The sequence below is a fragment of the Acomys russatus genome, chromosome X, assembly GCF_903995435.1.
Source record: "Acomys russatus chromosome X, mAcoRus1.1, whole genome shotgun sequence".
In the NCBI taxonomy this organism is placed as follows: Eukaryota; Metazoa; Chordata; class Mammalia; order Rodentia; family Muridae; genus Acomys; species Acomys russatus.
Window position 1 is genome coordinate 28,653,679 of NC_067169.1, and position 20,082 is coordinate 28,673,760.

General features: G+C 41.7%; 1 protein-coding gene across 5 annotated transcripts in view; it reads right to left on the reverse strand.

Annotated features, from left to right (window-relative positions):
- The window catches only part of Gpm6b (glycoprotein M6B), a 155,479-nt gene that overhangs the window by 23,996 nt on the left and 111,401 nt on the right, over positions 1 to 20,082 (reverse strand). For 2 of the 5 annotated variants that reach the window (XM_051142151.1, XM_051142152.1), the window contains exon 2: positions 12,950 to 13,069. The exons of the other annotated variants lie outside the window; for them this stretch is intronic. In XM_051142151.1, the coding sequence (XP_050998108.1) occupies positions 12,950 to 13,069 (120 nt within the window). The remainder of the gene's footprint in view (positions 1 to 12,949; positions 13,070 to 20,082) is intronic. 5 annotated transcript variants of the gene reach the window in all.

Sequence of the window (20,082 nt, forward strand, 5' to 3'; positions counted from 1 at the left end):
AGCATCCCTAGAACCTTTTGTGCTGAACAACAGAATAAAACACCTTTTGTCCTCAGGCTTGCGGATGGCCGTTGCCATGGCTGTGAGTTCATAATGGCCAAGTGATTTGCCCAAGTCATTCGTGATCTTGGCTTCAGATTTAATGCTGGCTCAGAAGGAGGGCCAGCGGGAACAAGGGCTCAGATTCTTCCCCAGGGAATGAATGTCACACACATGCACACACTATACTTCTCTCTACCCAGGGCATGCTTTGCCCCTTTACCAACCTACAAAATTAAAAAAGGAAAGGAGCTTTTACAATGTTCAGACCGCCAGCTACAGGGAAATGGAAGTAGCTAGAATCCTACTTAAGAGAAGCCAAAGTAAACGGCAGTGCTCAGAAGCTAAGTAGCCTTCTTAAGAGAGACCGATTGTGCCCTCTGGGGGCATCTGGCAAAGTTTATTGATATTTTTGGTTGTCACAGCTGGAATAAGGGATGCTACTGGCATCTAGTGGGTACAAGTCAGGAAGGTTGTAACTATTCTACAGTGTGCAAGACAGCTTCTCACAACCAAGACTTACTAGATCCCAAATGTCAATATAGTCTAAGAGGAGAATTCCTGAGATACCATAAATAAAAACTAACATATTATTTAGACCAGTTGTTCTCAAGCAGGGACCAGCTGGCTCCGCAGGAGACACTGGCATGTCTGGCGATAGCTTGGGGTTAATGATGTCTGGAGGGTGATGCTTATATTTGATGCTAAGGATGAAGACCCCTGCTCTGAGGTTACAGTGTTTGACCTTGGTCTTAGAATTTGGTTTTGTCACCAGCTAAGTTTGTTTTTCTTTAGTATGTGTTCGTGTGCATCTCTGTGTGGGTTTGCTCATGTGGGTGCAGTTGTCCCTGGAGACTAGAGGCGCCTGATCTCTGCAGCTGGAGTTACAGGTGGTTGTAGGCTGCCTGATGTGTGTGCTTAGGAACTGGGCTAGGGTTCTCTGAAAGATCAGCAAATGCTCTTAATTTCAGAACCATCTCTTCAGTCCCCCCAACTCTAATTTAAAAAAAAAAAGAAATGTTTAAGATAAAATTTACTTAAAAACATGTTAGAACAGAAGGTCTTACTCTTTCTATCACATTAGAAATATCTGTAAGTCCTGATATCTAAGCTCCACCAACCTCGATCAATTAGACTGGGATTTTCAGTTGATAAGTAGGTAGTATTCAGAAACTAGAGAGGTTTTTGTTCAAGCTTTTAAGATTTCCTGGTGATTTCAATGGAGTCTCAGATTGGAAAACTAAGGATACAGAACACAGGTCAACAAACTAGTCCATGGGTCTAATCTGGTTTGCTCTCTTTTTGGCTATGAAGAATGTTGTTGTTATTATTGTTTTCTCACAAGTTTAAGGCCAGCTTGGGCGATTTCTTTATTCTGTGTTCATACCACCCTTAAGTGAGCTCAGTCTAAATGGGGCAGGTAGAGGGAGGCTTGAAAAAAATATTTTGTGGCATATGGAAAGAATATGAAATTCAAACTTGTGCATATGTAAATAATTAGCACATGGCCACCCACATTCATTTCCATATCATCTAGGGCTATAGTCAAGCTCCTGAGGCAGAGCTGAGTGGTAGGCCACAGAAAATTACATCAGACCTCTACAGGAAAAGCCTTCAGGGCTCCACTGGAGAAGAATAGTAGCTTACATACTTTACCATGCAGAACTATGTAGGGTCTAGAGAGCTCAGTTAGTAAAATGCTTGCTGCTCAACCATGAGAACTAGAGTTTAATGCTCAGAACTTATGTAAAAATGCGAGGTGGAGTTTTGTAATTTCAGTGTTGTGAAGGTAGGGCTAAGCAGATGCCTAGGGCCTCCTGGACAGCCAGTATAGCCTACTAGGAGAGCTCCAGGCTGAATGACAAACCATTTTTCCCCCAAAACAAGGTAGATGGTGCATGAGGAACAACAGCTGAGATTCTCCTTTGGCCTACACACACACACACACACACACACACACACACACACACACACACACACACACCACATACCACACACACCCACATACACACACACACATGCTCATACACACACACACGCATGCACACACGCACGCACGCACGCACACACACCAGTCTGTTTAAGTCCATGGAGAAGACCAAGGTGCTGCTTTTTTTACCAGCCCCCCCCCCAGAAGATGCTATGGTGCAAGTCGTCCAGGCCCACTCTAAACCAGGAAGGAAGAATGTAGAGCTTTTGAAAGAAGATTGGTTTATCCCTGGGAGACTTCAAGGCCTTTTCAGGAGGCCTTCGAGGTCCAAGCTTTTGTCATAATAGCGCTGAGGCATTATTTACTTTTGCCACTGTACTGACATTTGCACAGGAAAAGTGCTGATGCTGTAGCACAAAGCAGACAGTGGCTCGAACGTGCAGTAAGCACATTCTCCAGCACTAAACATCCCAGCAAGGGAAAGAAAATGCAGAGCTGGTTTCATGTCAAAACATCCTCAGTACAAAGGAGACGACCCTCCACCTACAAAACCACATATACTACCATACAGTACTTTCGTTAAATCACAACCCAGAGACGGAGTCTTTGATTATTCTATGCAACGAATGTGGAGGAAGTGTAGAGTGCTTGAACTGCCCAGCAATGGTGTCCATAACCTTCAGAAATTCCTGGTTCAGTTGTGTTACAAGCCCACCTAGTACCTTTTTTTATGGAACACTGCTTTTTCCTAGAAAGAAGCTCTGACAGGCTATAGTTACTCAAACATAGCTATTTAGAAGGGATTTTCACAGACATGAACTAAGTGGAGAGCTTGTCATTCCAAAGAAAACAACTCATGGTATCTGTTGACAATGAACTTTGAAAAACTTATATCTGCCACAGTGAGACTGACAGCTACCTAGCTCTGAAGACTTCTTGATGAAGTCTTAACAGTGATAGGAAGTCATAGGACTTTATGTGGTTTAATAAAACGTGTCAATATTGGGAATCCAGACATGGGCAAAATACTCTGCTAGTGTTTTCCAACTACTCAGTGTGTAACTTTACAAAATCATTTCTGAATATAAAAGCCAACCAAAATCCAGATTATAGCAATGGATTTTAATAGATCAGAATACCAAGGGATCATTAATATGGTTTCAGATACTACACAGCAAAGAGTCTTTAAGAAGCCATTACTTGGCCTAGCAAGATGGCTCAGTAAATGAAGTTGTGCTTCTTGCCACGCTTGATGACCTGAGTTCCATCCCTGCGATTCACATAGTAGATGGAAAGGACTTCTGCAAGTTTGTCCTCTGCCTGCCCCCGCCCCCACAAAGTGTAGCAAAATATTAAAAAATAAAACCACTAGTTACTGAATCTTGCCATTAGCAGAAAAGAAGTTCTAACTCTATAATCATTTTAAAAGGCCATTGAAACTCTGCTCTAACCTCCTACCCACGAGCGATGGAATTTTCTTCATATATCTCACCTAAAGTAAGATAAGCCAAGATACCACTGAATGAATGTGGAGGCATATCCAGCTGTCTCTCATTAAGTCCCATATTATGAAGCTTTTAAGAATAGAAAACAGTATTTACTCTTCTCATTAAAGTATTATTTTAATTTGGAAAATATGTATCTTTTGAAGATGCTATTTCGGATGACATAGGATGGGTTTATTATTATTTTCATATATAAGTTGAACTGAGGATGTAGCTCAGTGGTAGAACATGGGCCTAGCATGCACAAGGCAGCCTTTTGAGTTTCATTCTGCCCAAACCAAAAGTTTAATATTAATTAGAATTTCTTATATAAAATATTTATACATATAACTAATATCATTAAAAGCATTTGTTTTAGAGGCAGTCTCTAACTTTCAGAGTACAAAAGGGACTAACATCTCAAAGTCTGCGAATCACCAATTCAAAGCACCTAAAGAGCTAAATACAGTCACATGGTAACTCACCTCCCAGGCCTTTTGACTCTCTTATAGACCTAGACATGCCCATTCAACCATGTAATGATATGAATGCTGAGATGATTTCTAATGCCATAAAAGGAATAATTTCTTAGTACTCCCTTCTAAAAGCTTGCCCTAAAATCTATTTAACAAGAGACTTTTATTTCTGTGGTATACCATGAAAATCTTAAAGAGATTAATTTGTAATAATAAGTGAGTTATGGAAACTATGTGACAAAAAGTGAGACATTTACATGGCTGGGAATGAACACAGTCAAGAAATAGACACTTGTTAGGCCCTTCTTTTGCTTTCTATAATAGTGGCTTTGACTTTCTTAAAGACCATGCTTAACTCTTCTCCTGGTAAAGCCGGGGAGCAGGGGATTGCAGAAGCTAACACTGTAGGGAAAGGTAGCTCTAAGTCCAAATAACAGTGATTTACAGAGCAGAGGGATCTGTGGGAAGTGAGTGTGAGGCCTACTGACATTCAGCATCTTTGACCATTTGGGGGGGTTAGCATCTTTGCTTTCCTGGACCCATTCATTGAGTCTCTTGATTTGCTGCTATGTGCAAGACATTGTGCTAGGTTCCCTTCCTAACACTGATCCTTATAGGGGCTGGTGAGGGAGCAACATACAAGTACACAACTTTAAATTAGAATAAGAAAAGAGGCAACATAGGGACATGGAGAGTAAGGTAGGACAGATGTCCTTGGTTAGTGTGAGATACTGACAAAAAAAGTCTATGGATGGACACAGTGTAGATAAGCCTTGGAGAGCGCACATGTTCCCATGATAGGTGTTGGGGAAAGTGGGCTGAATCAATGTAGTGTGGAGGCCAAGGGTTAGCTGAGTTTCTCAAGGACACCAGGATAGTGCTAGGAGTTGGATAAGAAAGGCAGGTGGGCCCTCCTCCAACCGTAGGAGGCAGTCAAGCCATCTTGAGCCTCTCTGCCTCATTTGCAAGCAAGAGAGGGGGCAGGTTTGTGTGCAGGCGAGTGACATGATTGGAGATGTGCTTGTGAGATTCATCTGGCACTGGTGTGTAGGCTGGACCCAAGTGGGTGCAAGCTACAGTCTTCAGCTGTGGGCGGAAGCAGAAGCAGTCTTTCTGAGTTTTATTCAAAGGGGACAGGGCGTCTTCAAGGGAAGCAGGAAGGATGAAAATCAAACAAAGCCACAAAGCTATTATTAAGCAATCAATGTCACATGCAAGTTTGTAGAAATGGATAAAGCAGAAAGGGCAAGAACGTACGTGAATCCATCTTTGTAAGGCCATTCTAGAAAAAGCACAAAAATCCAGAGAGAGGGCAAAACCGAGGTTGTTTGGGGGAGGGAGGAACAAGGGATTAAAGAGGGCTTGGTGGTCTCTGGAGCATGATAAACACATCATCATCATACTTCGTGCACAAGGAAGCCAAGACGTCAACCCTTGAAATAGATGTAGGGTGATGGTTAATCTTGAATGTCAACTTGACACAATCTAAAATCACCCAGGAGGCAAACCTCTGGGCATGTCTGTGAGGAAGCATCTAGACTGGGCTAGCTGAGGTGAGAAGGCCTACCCTATACTTGGGTGGCACCATTCCATGGACTAAGGTCCAAAAGAGGAGGCATTGCAATACTTGCTTCTCTCTCTCTCTCTCTCTCTCTCTCTCTCTCTCTCTCTCTCTCTCTCTCTCTCTCTCTCTCTCTCTGATCCTTGACTGTGGATTCAATGTGACCAGCTGCTTCATGCTCATGCTACCCATGACTTCTTCACCATGATAGTCTACACCAGTGCTTCTGAATACGTATAGTTCCTCATGTTGTGGTGATCTCCAACCATAACATTATTTTTATTGCTACCTCATAACTGTAATTTTGCTACCGTTATGAATCATAATGTAAATATGTGTGTTTCTGAAGGTCTTAGGTGACCTCTGTGAAAGGATTGCTTGACCCCCAAAGGGGTATAGAAGAACACTGGTTGACACCTTCGAACCATAAGTCCAAACAAACCCTTCCTTATGCTGCTTTTATCTAGTATTTTGTTCCATCAGTGTATGCATGTTACTTCTACCTCAAAACAAGATATTTATTTTTTGCAGGAATGCAACCATAGGTCACCTATAAGTGAATGGGTATGGCTGGTTTGCATAACATTTTATAAAAACATAATAGGTGGCATCACAAATGCCCACAGACATTTTCACTAATTACCCCCAGGGGAAAAATCACAAAGAGAAAGGCCAAAGAGTTTCAGCCCTTGTTTCTCCTACTACGCAGACATTTTATCATTGGCATTAGCCTTGTTAGGGCAAAAGCACTGTGCGTGCAAGTTGATAGATAAAATCCAAGAACTTCAGAGAAAGGCTCAACTGACGTAAATGGATTTTGGAGACCAGAAGCATTCCATTTAGTATCAGTTTGTCACAGACCCAGAAACTGGCTATGTGTGTGGTGTATTTAGAAGTGAACCAGGATGACAGAAAGGATACAACCTGAAGAGGTGGGGCCACTCAAAAAGCCAATGTCTTCTTCCCAGCCTTGCCAGGGTATGTCTGTCCACTTACCTCTAAGAGGGCCAAAAGATATCAAGGCAAAATTAAGTAGTCATCACTGAAAAAATGCAAAGAAGTGATCAGACATCACCAGTTGCAAAAGGCTGGGAATTACTCATTCTGAAATGATCCAGCCTTTGTTCCTAAAAACTGTTGTGCCTGATAAATGGCTCCAGGTCAGCATCCAGTGCTGCTGGAGTTCCTCCTCCTCTTCGCTTTCTTTGCTTGCCTCCTGTGAGCTAAGGAACATAGACAAGAGCAAGAGGCCTGGAGAATTGACATGAACTTGAATAGAACTGGGATTCTCACTTGATTATCAAGTCAATTGTTGTGGGGATTCCACAAAACCAGTGACTTCTGTTTGAGCTCTGAACCCTTGGAGTCTAATCCATCACTGATGCAGTGGGGACTCACTGGGCCACTGTGACACAAAGCTCTGCTACTCATGTGCTGTCAGAATAGCAGCTCCAAATTGGAATGTTTGTAAACAAACACAAAGGGTTTGCTGGATATATAAGATGCCTGATTATAGTTTTTTTGCTCAGTAAGCCATGAAATAGTTACTGTACAATAGACCACATTTTATAAAAATGAAAAGCAAAAGAACCCAAGAAAACCGAGATTTAACAGTACAAATCTGACCTATGATATGATTGCATGGAGTTCACCTTCACTGAACCAGAAAATCCCAAGTGGCTAGAGGTATACCATAGACTGAGAGCTTCCCCAACTTGACCTGTACATACTCAGAAAGCTGCTGTACCTAGACTCTACAGAACAGAGAGGCAAGTGCTATTAGAACCTATACGACACCACCACCTCTCCAATGATGAAGGAAACCCCACCACAGACAGACACCATGTTCCTGGAACATGTCAAAATAGTAAGGAGGGGAATTTCTCTCTTTAGATACATTCCCACTGTTTGAAGATATGACCCTCAAACATAGTGGCCATACATCCTTAAGTTCTGAAAGAGCGGCCCTAAGGGGGCATTACCATTCCCCCTCCGTGTCAGGCTAAAGGCAGATCCTGAAGGAGAAGGTCAAAGGTCATCAGTGCAGGGGGACAGGAGAATGAAGCAGTGGCCTCAAGGTGCTTTCAGGCCCTCCCTCGCAACACCCCTGCACAGGCACTTAGGGATCCATTCTTGGTAATGTAAGTTACCATGCTTGGGCCCCAACCCTTCCTCCAGCTTGCCTTTCCCTACTCTTGCCATGCTGTTACACAAATGAGAGAGTATGGTCCTCATTGGGACTTCTGGACTTACCTATGGCCATCTCAACCCAAACATCAGAGTCATTTGCATGTGGAATAAAAAAGTGGAGGTTGGTGAAGTGAGTGGATGATCTAGTCTTTGTTTCTCAGGTTGAACTCTGAACATCATATTTACTGATTAAACAGCCATTCTTATTCTGTTAGCTTGTAGTGTATGCTAAATAACCGTCACTGACACATGATTGAATCATATTGTGGCTTTTCCCCAAGCCCCCATCCATAACTTTCACCTCCATCATTCTTACTTGCATGTCTTCATAAATAGAGAAGGAAAAAAGATTTAAAACTGTCACGGTGCCAGGTGTGGTGACATATGCCTGTGGTCCTAGCACTAAGGAAGCAGAAGAAAGTGGATTTCTCTGAGTTGGAAGCCAGACTAGTCAGCATAGTGAGTTCTAGCACAGCTAAGGCTACACAGTAAATAAAAGAAAATAAAATTGCAATAGTACTTGGAGGGTGAGAGAAGGAGGATCAGGAGTTCAAGGTCATCCTTGTCTACAGAGAATTCAGGTCTAGCATGGGCTACATGAGACCCTGTCGAGAGATGGGGAGGGTGGGCTAAGTCCAGAGTAACTATCAAGTCTTAACAATGTAATTTCCTTAGAAGTCCAGTGAAAAGAAAAGAAAGTTCTGTCTCTGTCTCTCTGTCTGTCTGTCTGTCTGTCTGTCTGTCTGTCTGCCCTGCCCGTCCCTCCCTCCCTCCCTCCCTCCCTCCCTCCCTCCCTCCCCTCCTCTCTCTCTGTGTATCTGTGAGGGGGAATTGAGGAAAGACACTGGACCAAACTTGATCTTTCTTTCTGGTGGGGAACAGTGAATTTGGGGCAAGGTGGTCTCTGCTAGTGACTGCATGGGCGAGAGAGGCATTTTCCTTTGGAGAAGACTTTCTGGTCAGCCAGTATCAACACCTCCTGGGCCCCCATGGAAAGAAACAGAACTATGTAGGGAGAGAGAGGAAAAAAAGACACATGAGCCATATGGAATTCTCTATTTTTTCCCCTCATACCATCTGGTTTAGAATCTAAGTACAGGATAGCAACTGTGTTGATTTTGAAGCCAAAAAATCCTGGGGAGACATCTCCTGGGAAGATGGTGACATATATGGCTGGGTCAGGTCTCTCCCTTCTGTGACTGAATCCATCATCTTTTACACTGTCTGATGTAACATTGTTTCAGATACAAATGGGACTTCAGACATACATTTCGTACTCAAGACTGAGGTGAATGCATACAAGAGTTAAAACAATATGTGTAAGCAAACCTTCTCAGGATCTCTGAAGATAATTCTTTAAAATAAATTCAAATCAAGTACAAGGATTTTCTCCCCCACCCCCGAGGCAAGAACCTGATAGCTTCCAGATGCCTTCCTTGTAACATTACCAGCACCCCAATACCATTGGCAGCCCAAGCCTCTCATTATACCTAGAATTTCAAAACTCTTGAAAATGTAAGTTTTGAATTGGGGTGGAAGGAGACAGAATGAAAACTCCCATTGGACTAAACTTCTTTTGATGCTGAGCCTTGATCTGAATGGCCAATGGGGCTTCATGGAGCAGAGCTGGGATGTCAGGGGAGGCGAGTGAGTGCAGTGGCAGCTCAACCTTGCTAGTGGGAAACCATGCTCTGCACAAGTTGTATCACCTTGAAAACCCATGTTCCTCAGGGTTCCCAGACAAACCAAGTGAAGCAAAGTCTTCAAAGCCTTACTGTTTATTTTTTTCTCAGCTGAAACTGCAGCTTCAAATGCCCTACCTTCTGGGGTTCAGCTGTCAGATGAAAAGCACACACATCTTACTCCAGTGCTCTTCTGTGAAACTGCTTAATGCCTGGAGAACCCCCCTAGATCCACAGACAGAGGTAATGTTTTCCTCTAGGAAGATGAGTGTTTATTCCTTACCACACTGTTTAGTGTCTAGCATCCAGAAATGACTCAAAGCTCTTTGTAGATTTCCAACTGTCCTGGTATCATTAATTTGTTTGCATTTATTTATTTATCTATCTATTTGTGTGTGTTTGCACACACATACACACACACATACTACATGAGTTAGTTTTCTCCTTCTACCATGTGGGTCCCAGGTATTGAACTCAGGTCATCAGGCTTGGTAGCAAGTGCATTTATCCACTGAGCCATCTTGCTAAACTCAACACTTATTCTTAAAACGAAGAGCATCCTGTCTCAAAAGCAGAAGTTCTGATTCCTAGTGGATAATATCAACATTCCATTCTTCTTCCTGCCCTTGAATTACACATATCTAATGGTGTGTGTGTGTGTGTGTATGTGTGTGTTAAAACAAAGAAACAAAAGTGGATGTCAGAAATAACTTATAAACCAGAATGCTCACTCTTTTAAAAGGTATATTCTTATTATGTTTTACTAGCCTAAGTTATCCTTCAATTTGTGTTAATCATCCTGATCCTGCCTTCCGAGTTCTGGGATTATGGGTGTGAGTCCCACTGTGCCATGCTCTCATCTATTTCAAATGTTACAATTCGATGGTTTTAAGTTAATCCAGAGTTGTGTAATTATCCCCACAGTCTAACTTTAGAACATTTTCATGACCTCAAGAGATCCCTGGTGCTCATCTGTAGTCAGTCTCCGCTCCATGCTTCCCCGAGCCTTGGGCAGCCACTCTCTAAGGAGTGTCTCTAAGGAGGCACCAGTTCTGGAAATGCAACACAAATGGAGCCTTACAGCACTTGGGGTCTTACGGCTGGCTTCTTTTCCATAGTTTCATGCCTTTAAAGTGTATCTATGTCATGCTATGTAACGGCACTTCATTCCCTTTCATTGCTGAACAGGCATCCCTTGTCTGGTTGTATCACAGTGAACAGCAACGGTGACTCTTAAACCAAGATCCCACCCCTCCCCACTGCATTCTTTGATCCATGCTAAAGGATGCTTGCTATATTCCTGCTCACCTTATGGGCAGGCACACACACACACACACACACACACACACACACACACACACACACACCACACCACACCTTTGAGCCAGGGCAGTAGCTCTGCTGGTAGAAGGCTTGCCTAGCACACATGAGGCCTGGGGTTTGACCCCCAGCACCACATAAACTGAGCATGATGATAGACACCTGTAATCCCAACATAAAGGCATCCTTCAGATATTTAAGAATAACCTGGAATACATGAGACTTTGTCTTGAAAAGGAAGCAAAAGAGGAGGAGGAGGAGCAGCAGTAAATAGCAGCCCTATATGAACGGCCCAACAGGCCTGGGCCTGGCAAAGGTCTTGCCTTGCCCTCCTCCCTCTCCCATAAACCATAGATTACATCCATAAAGCTAGCCATCAAGGTCTATTTTCTTATTTGGACACGTTCTTTTGCCGGGTTCATTCCTGAGGATGACTACCAAAGTCCAGCAATCAAAAGCCCTTTTTTGGTTCACCCACCTCATCCTAGCCCATTCTAACACAGATCTTCTCTTTTTCTCTTCCTAAAAATTACACCTGCAGCTCGGCACGGTGGTACACACCTGTAATCCCAGCAGGCAGAGGCAGCTGAATCTCTGTGAGTTCGAGGCTAGACTGATCTATAAAGCGATTCCAGGACATTCAAGGCTACACAGAGAAACCCTGATGGAAAAACCAACAAAACAACCCCCCCCCCCAAGTTACACCTGCAAGGTCATTTGCTGCTGTTTTTCTGCCTGAGTCAGAAAGCAGCCACTTTAACTTGCCTTCCCTGCTTAATAAAGGATCTCTCAGTGAAAACACGTGTTTAGATATGGTTAGTGCCTAATCTGGGGTTTGGGAGGGATCCCCTGCTGTTTGAGGACTTCTTCACTATCAATCCTATGTGGAATGATACTAAGACACAGAACTAAATCCAAAGTCAAAGTTGGATTTCATGATAATTAACCACATGGTTCCATTTTAGGTCTTAAAGGAAAGAGAACAGATCTGCCATTTGACAGGATATTTTCTACTGTCCTTGGAGACTTTTGTTTCTAGTGTCATTCACCATACTGTCATTTCTTCGTTCTTTTTAGGTGTGTGCACACACGCGCATATGAAGAATAAAGGTTGATGCTGGGTATCTTTCATTATTGCTCTTTCCCTTATTTATTTTTTGAGACAGGGCCTTTCACTCAATCTAGAGCTCACCAATCGGCTATGAGCTCCAGTGATCCACCTGTCCCTATGCCCCTCATGCTGGGATTACAGATGCACATTGCCATTTGCTTTTACTTGGGTGCTGAGGATTTGAACTCTAGACTAGTTGAGAAACAAGCACCGTTTCCACTGAGACACCTCCCCAGTTCCTTACTATTGCCCTCTCTGGTTGATCCCTGAACAGCTACACAACTCAGTTGGGAGAAATAATGTCACAGATTCAGACAAAATGATAGTAATATTTTAAACTTACTGTTGAGTTTATCTGACCCATCACTGGTCCTTTGTATCACATTTTACATGGCTTGAGGTACCATCTTACATTGAGCTAATTGAGTGGAACACTAATGACACATTCGGGCTTTGGGGATGGGGAATGGGAAGGTTCATACTGCTGAGCATCCTCTCCATCTCCAATCCCCAAATTGACTCACATATATTTTGCTCAGATCTAGCCCCCTAATGGTCACAGAGATGAGTGTCCTTTCCAGGCAAGGAAAATGGAAACTAGGTTCAAAGGACCTACCTGATGGGGAATCCAATTCATAGCTATCTGATCTTAATTGCACAGGCTTTGATTTTTGCTTTCTTGAAAGTATAAGTTGATACTACAGGAGGGTAGTACAAAGCTGTACTATTGGAGAGATAAGTACACATTCACAAGACTTTCAGAGGTGAGTCTCCTTGACATCTCTGATCCAGTTCTGGGCCCTGCGGTGGATATGTACAGACCCCCTCCCCCATTGCTGATCCAGATATCTAAAAGTCTGTGGTTAACCTAAGGGCATAGCTCACTGTATACTGCTTCCTTTGATACAAAGAAGTGAGTTGAGGAAAGAGAGGGAAGATGGGAAGAAGGTGGAGAAAGATGGGGTGGAATGGAAAGAAGGAGAAAAAATAAAAAATGATTAAAAATTATTAGAGGGCCATTTCCACCCACACCCAAGTCAACAAATGAATGCATCAAGCAAAACATAAGATATCACCAAACTGAAAGAGCCATTATAAATCACAATAAAGATAACAGTCGAGTTGCTTGTGGAATTCACCCCAAGGCTGTATTTACCTGGACTGCTCAAGGGGCCAGCCCTGTCCCCCAGGGTTGGCACAGGACGGTACTGATGGTTCTTTGAGCCTGGGTACATCCAGTGGTACCTGCCAATTTCCATTTCAGCTCTGCTGTTCACTGCCAATTTCAGTGGCAAAGAGTCAGTGTCTATCTCCAGCAAAGATTCTATAATCAGCATTTCTAGTTATTCTCTTACCACATAGTAAAGGAAAAGGGGGAGTTAAAAATATGCTATCAAAATGCAACCCTTCAGTACCAATTCATCAATTCAGCATGATAAATTTTAGAATCAGTTGGACTCTTGTCCTCCAGTTTTGAATTTAAGTTTATACAAATCACCAACAACTTCTTTGCTTCTATTTTCGGTATTATCCCATCCCCTAAAATGTTCACTTGGGGATGATAGGATTCATGGTTAAAATGTGGCTTCTTATAATGTATTTCTTTCTGTTACTGCCAGCATCACAGGCAAAGGTGAACATAGTGGCTCACTTCCCATCATGGTGACCAGTTTCCATTCTAGAACTCTGGCAAATTATTCTGTGGCCTGTTGAGTTCAGGATGAAACTCTCATCTTCTCATTGACGCCTGAAGTAGTCTCTGTCACTTCATCCATCACAAAGTCCAGACTATTCTGAATGGAATCCTATTGCAATAATCTTTTAGTGTGTCATGAAGAAGGGATTGTTTATTCAAATGGCAACAAGTGGCCTCCCAGAGACTTGGGTCTCTGTCTGGTAATACAACTCCCACTTCTGAGGAGATTGGAGAAGCAACAACAATACTTCTCAATTTGTTTGGCATAGGCTTCTAGTCACTCTTAGTGGAATTCTAACCCTGAGGTTCTTAAGAAGCTAAAAGTGTTCATTTGTGCCTATAATTTCCAGAAAACATATAAAGTGGTGATGTTCTCTGCAGTACTACAAAACTTACATACTTAAAAAAAATAGCTTTGGCATTGATGTGGGTAATTTCAGAAGTTGAGAGTCTAATTTTCCATGTGGCATTTCAAGTCATTGGAGACCACATAGATAACCACAGTGTGGGGCTAGCAAATCCTCACCAAGTACACCACAAACCTTACCGAGCTTAGAAATATCCCAGTTCCGCTCACCAGTCTCTGAAAGCTCTCAAGAGACTTGACACTGGGACACACTTTGGGTAGTGGTGCTTTAGAGAAGCTCATTTTGGTTTCAAGATCAGATTTTTAAAAATGTCTTATCTAAAAGGGAAAAGAAGAGCTAGCGTGCTAAGAGACAGCGATAGAGCACTTGGATAGCACATATAAAGCACTGGGTTACATTTTTAACACCAAAAATTAAGTAAATAAGGGTAAATAAAGGTTTTCAAGTAAAAGCCTCGAAGCTATTTTTGCTGCTTCTGTTTGGGTTGTCAATAAAGACAATAGCTATAATTTATGGAGTGCTTACAGTATGCTAGCCATAGTGTTATGCACGTGATGTCTGCTCTTTCACTAGCTGTAACCACCCTAGGAAATTATCATTGAGTCTTTACAAGATTAGAATGGAATTCAAGAAGAGACCCATCCCTTGCCCTGGGACACAGCCTGGAGGTGGAGTCTGGCTATGCAGTAGGAAAATCAGCCTCTAGAGGGCACACTTGCAAAAGCCTAGCATCATCCCAGTTGGGGCCTAGAAAAGTACCACCTTTTCCTCCTTTCTCTAGTTGTTAAGGTCAGTGAGACTAGTTCTAAGGTCCCTGTGGAAGGGAGAGGTACTTCATCTGTTCCGAAAGAAATGGTTCTGGCTCTCTGGTAACTCAGGGTTCATAAAACTTAATTTTACATTTCTGTGGAATCATATGCTTGCCCTCTGGTTTTCAGGGCTGAGGGTATAGCTCAACAGTACAGCACTTGCCTATCACGTGTGTTGTCCTGGATTTGGTCCTTGGTACCACTCAAAACCCAATCACAATAAATAAAAGATTCATAACATTAAAAAAAAAGCATTCTTTTAGACAAAGGTTATATTACATGCTCTAACAGGTTATATTACATGCTCTAACAGGCAGACTGGTGCAAAGAATCAAAGGGTCAAGTCACCTCATAGTATAAACTGATTTCCTTTTGGTGAAGCTGACTGTGACCTCTCAAGTAAAAAGAGTCTAAGTACTTCACTCTCTTCTGATTTGATTTTCTTCCTTTCTTTTCTTTTTGTAAGTATGAGGGAGGTGTTACAGATGGAGCCTCATGCATACTAGGCATGTGCTCTACCATTGATCTGCCCCCACAATCCTCATCTTATTCTATTAAGTTTATCTCTACATGTGCAGCACATAATAGATGCTCAATAAATGATTGCTGGATGATTTCTTTTGAAAGCAAAGGACCACTCTAGGACCCTTATGGACCCCTACCATGCTGAATTTCCTCTTAGTCTATAAAGTCTGACTGTAACGCTCTTGCATACACTTGTGCACATAATATAAATGGCCTCAATTCATAAGTTCTTTCTGTGGCCTGTCCTCATCTCCTTACATGGATGGGAATGTCTGCAGATATCTAGGCAGTCAGACAGTAGCCAATGAGCAAAGATAAATGGATATGTGTGGATTATCCAGGTGTGACTTTTAAAAATTCTTCTGTGTATGTGTATGGGGGGGGGACACCTGAATGTATGTTTGTGTACCTCATATGCAAGTTAGAACGCACAGAGTTCAGAATAGGCCACCATGTGGGTACGAGGAACCAAATCTTGGTCTTCCAAAAGAGCAGGAAGTGTTCATAACCACTGTGCAATCTCTCTAGGCCTCCAACTGTGACAGTTTCTCAGAGTAAAGTATGTCAGCTATGCCTTCTCAAAATGTTTCCGAGAATGTGAAAGTACAATGACTGCAGCAGATCCGAAGATGAGATTCGACAACTGCATGGCTGTTCTCCAATCCCATGGGCTAATACGTCTGGAGAGACCTTTTTACAACAAAATGTCTTTAGATAAAAGAAATTCACTTCTATTGTGTACTTTTGAGGCAAAATTAGAGTGTTATGACATCTACAGTGTTTATGACATCAGACTACATACACACTTTAATCCCAAGGACAGGATCCAGGCCCCTAGAAGGAGTCAAGTGCCTTGCTGATTCTAGGCATGGCCAAGAGTGAGGAAATGGTCTATTCCATACACAAGCAGACTACGACATGCTCTCCCTCTGAGAAGACAGAAAAAAAAGTGGCTCATGGGAACACATACAACTGTGAGTGGTTATCACCAAAGGGAGCATGACATAAATAACAAGAAATTGAGAGAGGAAAAAAAAAAAGCAAAACAATGCCTTGGTGCCCTTCCATATTTCCCATTTACTTTGATAATATAATGCAGGGAGAAGTGACTGCCAGCCTGGAATGATTCTCAGCATTTATGAAATGGCATTGGGAACAACCAAGTAACAAATATGGCTGATGAGAAAAAGCACATTTACTGAACAAAGTCTTTCAAAACTATGCTTGCCGTTGCCTGTTTGTAGCTATTAGCTAAAACATGAAGCAAAAGACTTAAGGTTCCAACAGGGTCCAGGACAGGGCTGCAGACCATCCCATTTGGTAAATAAAACCTGACTGGCACAATGTCACATACCCTTGTGCACATACATATGTGGCTGCTTCTTTATGCTAGGATGGCAGAAGTGACTAGGCACAGCAAATCTCAGTGGCCTGGAAGGGTAAAATATGTGCCACCTGGGCATTTATAGGAAGAGTGCACTGTGCCCTGGCATCAAGTGCTTGGTTAGTAGGGCTTGGTATACAAAGTGGTTAATGGAGTTAATAAAAATCAGCCTGTAAAACAAGGCATTCTTTTCTTTTCTCTTATTCATTCTTTGAAGAGAAGTATCATGGAGCTAGCTGGCTGAGAATCAAGAGTCCCTGTCACTGCTGTTGGTTATTTGCCACCAAACAGCACAATATAGCTAAAACTATTATGATATGACTTCTAATGATGCCTAAATGGCACCAGCCCTTCAACAGGAGCTGAGTGCACAGGAGGAAGGATGACATTTCAGAGGAGCATATTATTAAATGAATAAATGACTAACAATGGTGAGTAACAAAACACACTTGTAAAACTGTGAGTGGAGCCTCCCGGTCTCCAAAGCCAGTGTGTAGCCCCTTCTTCCTCCATCCCATAGCCACCCCTTCTCCTGACCAGTTGGCTCATGTGTATGTGTATTTGATTTAAAGGAAAACAAAAAGGAAAGGGTATCTTTCCTTTGGAATAGTATAATTCATCCCCAGTCCTGGTCAAGGGAGTGGACATCAGGCAGACGCTGGCTGTTTTGCATGTCTATGGATGCAGCAAGCCTAAGAAATAGTGTCACTAAGATCTGTTACCCTAAACTGACCTGTATTCTAAGTCCCAGAAAAAACACAATCTTATAACTTATAGCCATGAGGTTTAGGCTCAATTTCAAGGAAGACAAATCTGAATTTCCAGAAAACAATCCTCCCCGCCCTCCCCACCCCTGACCTTTTTCATTTGTCTAATGAAATACTGTGGCCAAGTCATGAAAAGCGTGCTCATGCAACTGATAACAGAAAAGGAACAGCTAGACCAACTCACTCTGATCTTTTTCCAGATTTAAATTTTCTTAAAAAGAAAAACAACCCAACGGCCCCCTTTCTTCCCCCCCCCCTTGCAAAACCATCACAGAATTCCATGTCATACCTACCACATATGTCCCCCACCATCTGGCCAGCTATTTTTTGCTACAGCCTATTCCCCAGGCACCATCACTTCAGATGTTCACCTTGGCAAACTCTTACAAAGAATAACTGCATCTGAAACTTGCCCTGTATCACATTCACATAAATGAGTTTAGTAAATGTCAGTAAGAATGTCCTGAATCCTTCAGAATAATGCAACATGTTAAATGTTCCAGAGGGCCTTTTCCCCCTAAACAAAAAATGGAGAATCAACATGCACGTTTTGCAACATTTTAAAAAAGCAGATTTTAATAAATATGTTAATATTATAAACAAGCCACTGTTTCAAATTCATCCTGTATTCCGACCCTGTCCTCCAATTTATTTTCATTCAAACATTATTTCCAATTTACCACAGTTCTCTCTTCCAATGTGGTTAGAAACTTAAATTGATACTTGGATCCGGAATTGATTTCAGCAATGATTTACAGGAACTGAACTAGCCTGCTTATAATTATTCTGGGAGACTCCAATTTCCTACACGTAATAAAAATAATTTTCATCACAGATACTGTCTCCCCGCCATAACAGAGCTTCAGGATTGTTAGGGGCTCGATTGTTGTCTACCCTGGGATGACATGCTTCCAACAATTCCAGGCGCATCTGTTTTCACAAATGAAGTAACACTAAGTGATACTCCACAGAAACAAATGGAAACCATCTTTTTATTAGCAGAGCCATCATCCACTTCCTTTAATTGCCTTATTCATTTTCTCTGTTCATTCCATCTTTGCTGAATCTGTTTACTCAATTCTGCCACTTTAATTCTATGTTCCCATTTAAAAGCCATCACTCATAATAATTTTACATTTGCTACACTCATCTGAGAAAACCTGCTTGCTTTCCTTTAAAAAACAAAGCAAAACAAAACAAAAACAAAAACAAAAAAACCAAAAGCAAACCCCTGTCTATCCCTGAACACTTTGTGTGAATTTTGGTTGCTCAGCAGCATTCCAGGATAACACTATGAGAGCACTGCAAAAATGCAAACGCTTTCCCTTTTGTTAAGACTTAGATCATTTTTGTCTGAAATAAGAACAAAGCGATTCTGAGTTTCTAAAGAACCAGACCTTTTGGTGGCAGTTCGTGAATTGCTGTAACTCAGATGTGTTGCTCTATGTAAATTCCGTCTGGGAATGGACACCAACCAGAAAAGCTGAGGTCAATTTATAAGTTTTAGTTTAATTTACATTCTTCATAGACACTGTAATAATTATCTAAAGCTATTCATTCACAAGCTGTTGGGTGCTAGCCACTGGGCAACAATACTCCTAATTAACAGACAGGCATTACCTCTGCCACCAACAACTGAAAACCAGTGGGAAAAAGGAATTACATATATACATATAAACCTCTGTGAAGTAACAAAAATGTAGAGGATTACATTTAGGAACTAAGAAGGCTTTCAAGAAGAAGAAAAAAAAAGAAAGAAAGAAAAAGAAAAAGAAAGAAAAGAAAAAGAAAAAGTCTCCAAGCTCCAAAATCATACAATTAATTTTATAAGTAATATCGCTAAATTTGTGAATGTTAATGTCAATTAGATACTCTTAACACTACATGTGAAGGAATGCAGAAGTGATAAGCATATAGGACCATTCGTGACTACTGTTTTATGACAGTGGGCCAGCGAACGAGGTAATAGCGAAGATACTTGTGGGAGTTTGGACTTTGTGCAGCTAGCATATAAACTTGGTCATCCAAATCAAAATGCGTACATAAGTCATCTTCCAGAATGCTTTGGGGTTGGGAGGTGTTCACACGGCGATCACAATCCTTGTTGCTGTAGACTGAGAATAAATTTCCTGGCTGGATTCGTATCCAAATCATGCATGTGACCTTAGCTTAGTAGCTTGTCATTTTTGAATTATTTAACAACAGTGTTTATGAATCCTGATCATCTTTAAAGTTTCTCTAAATAGAGTATTTTGCTTCTAATTTTGCCCCTATCATGATAGCTAGCTAGTTTTCCTATACTGAGGATGTAGAGGCAACCCATAGACCTGCCATTCAAAATGTAGATGATGTAAAATAATGACAGTCTATGAGACTAAATGAGAATAAGCCACATAATAGTAAAATAAAAATTTTATGCCTTTTGATTTTCAGAGAAAAGCAAATGGTTTGTTTCTGCAGACCTAGATGGTCTTGCAGAGGTCACAGTGGCTATATCTGCCACAAGCAAATATGAAATTTATAAAAAAGCATGCATAAAACAAAATCATCCATTTTAGAAGAAAAATGCAGTAAATGTGATAAGTTTCTTCAAGGATACTAGTACAGTATCACACATGCAATCAACTTAGTATCTAATTGTGACGGAAATGAAACTTGATAAATATTCCCAAGAGTGTCTCTTATTGCTACTTGACCATTTACATAGACTAGAAAAAAATCAGAAACAGAAATCACATGC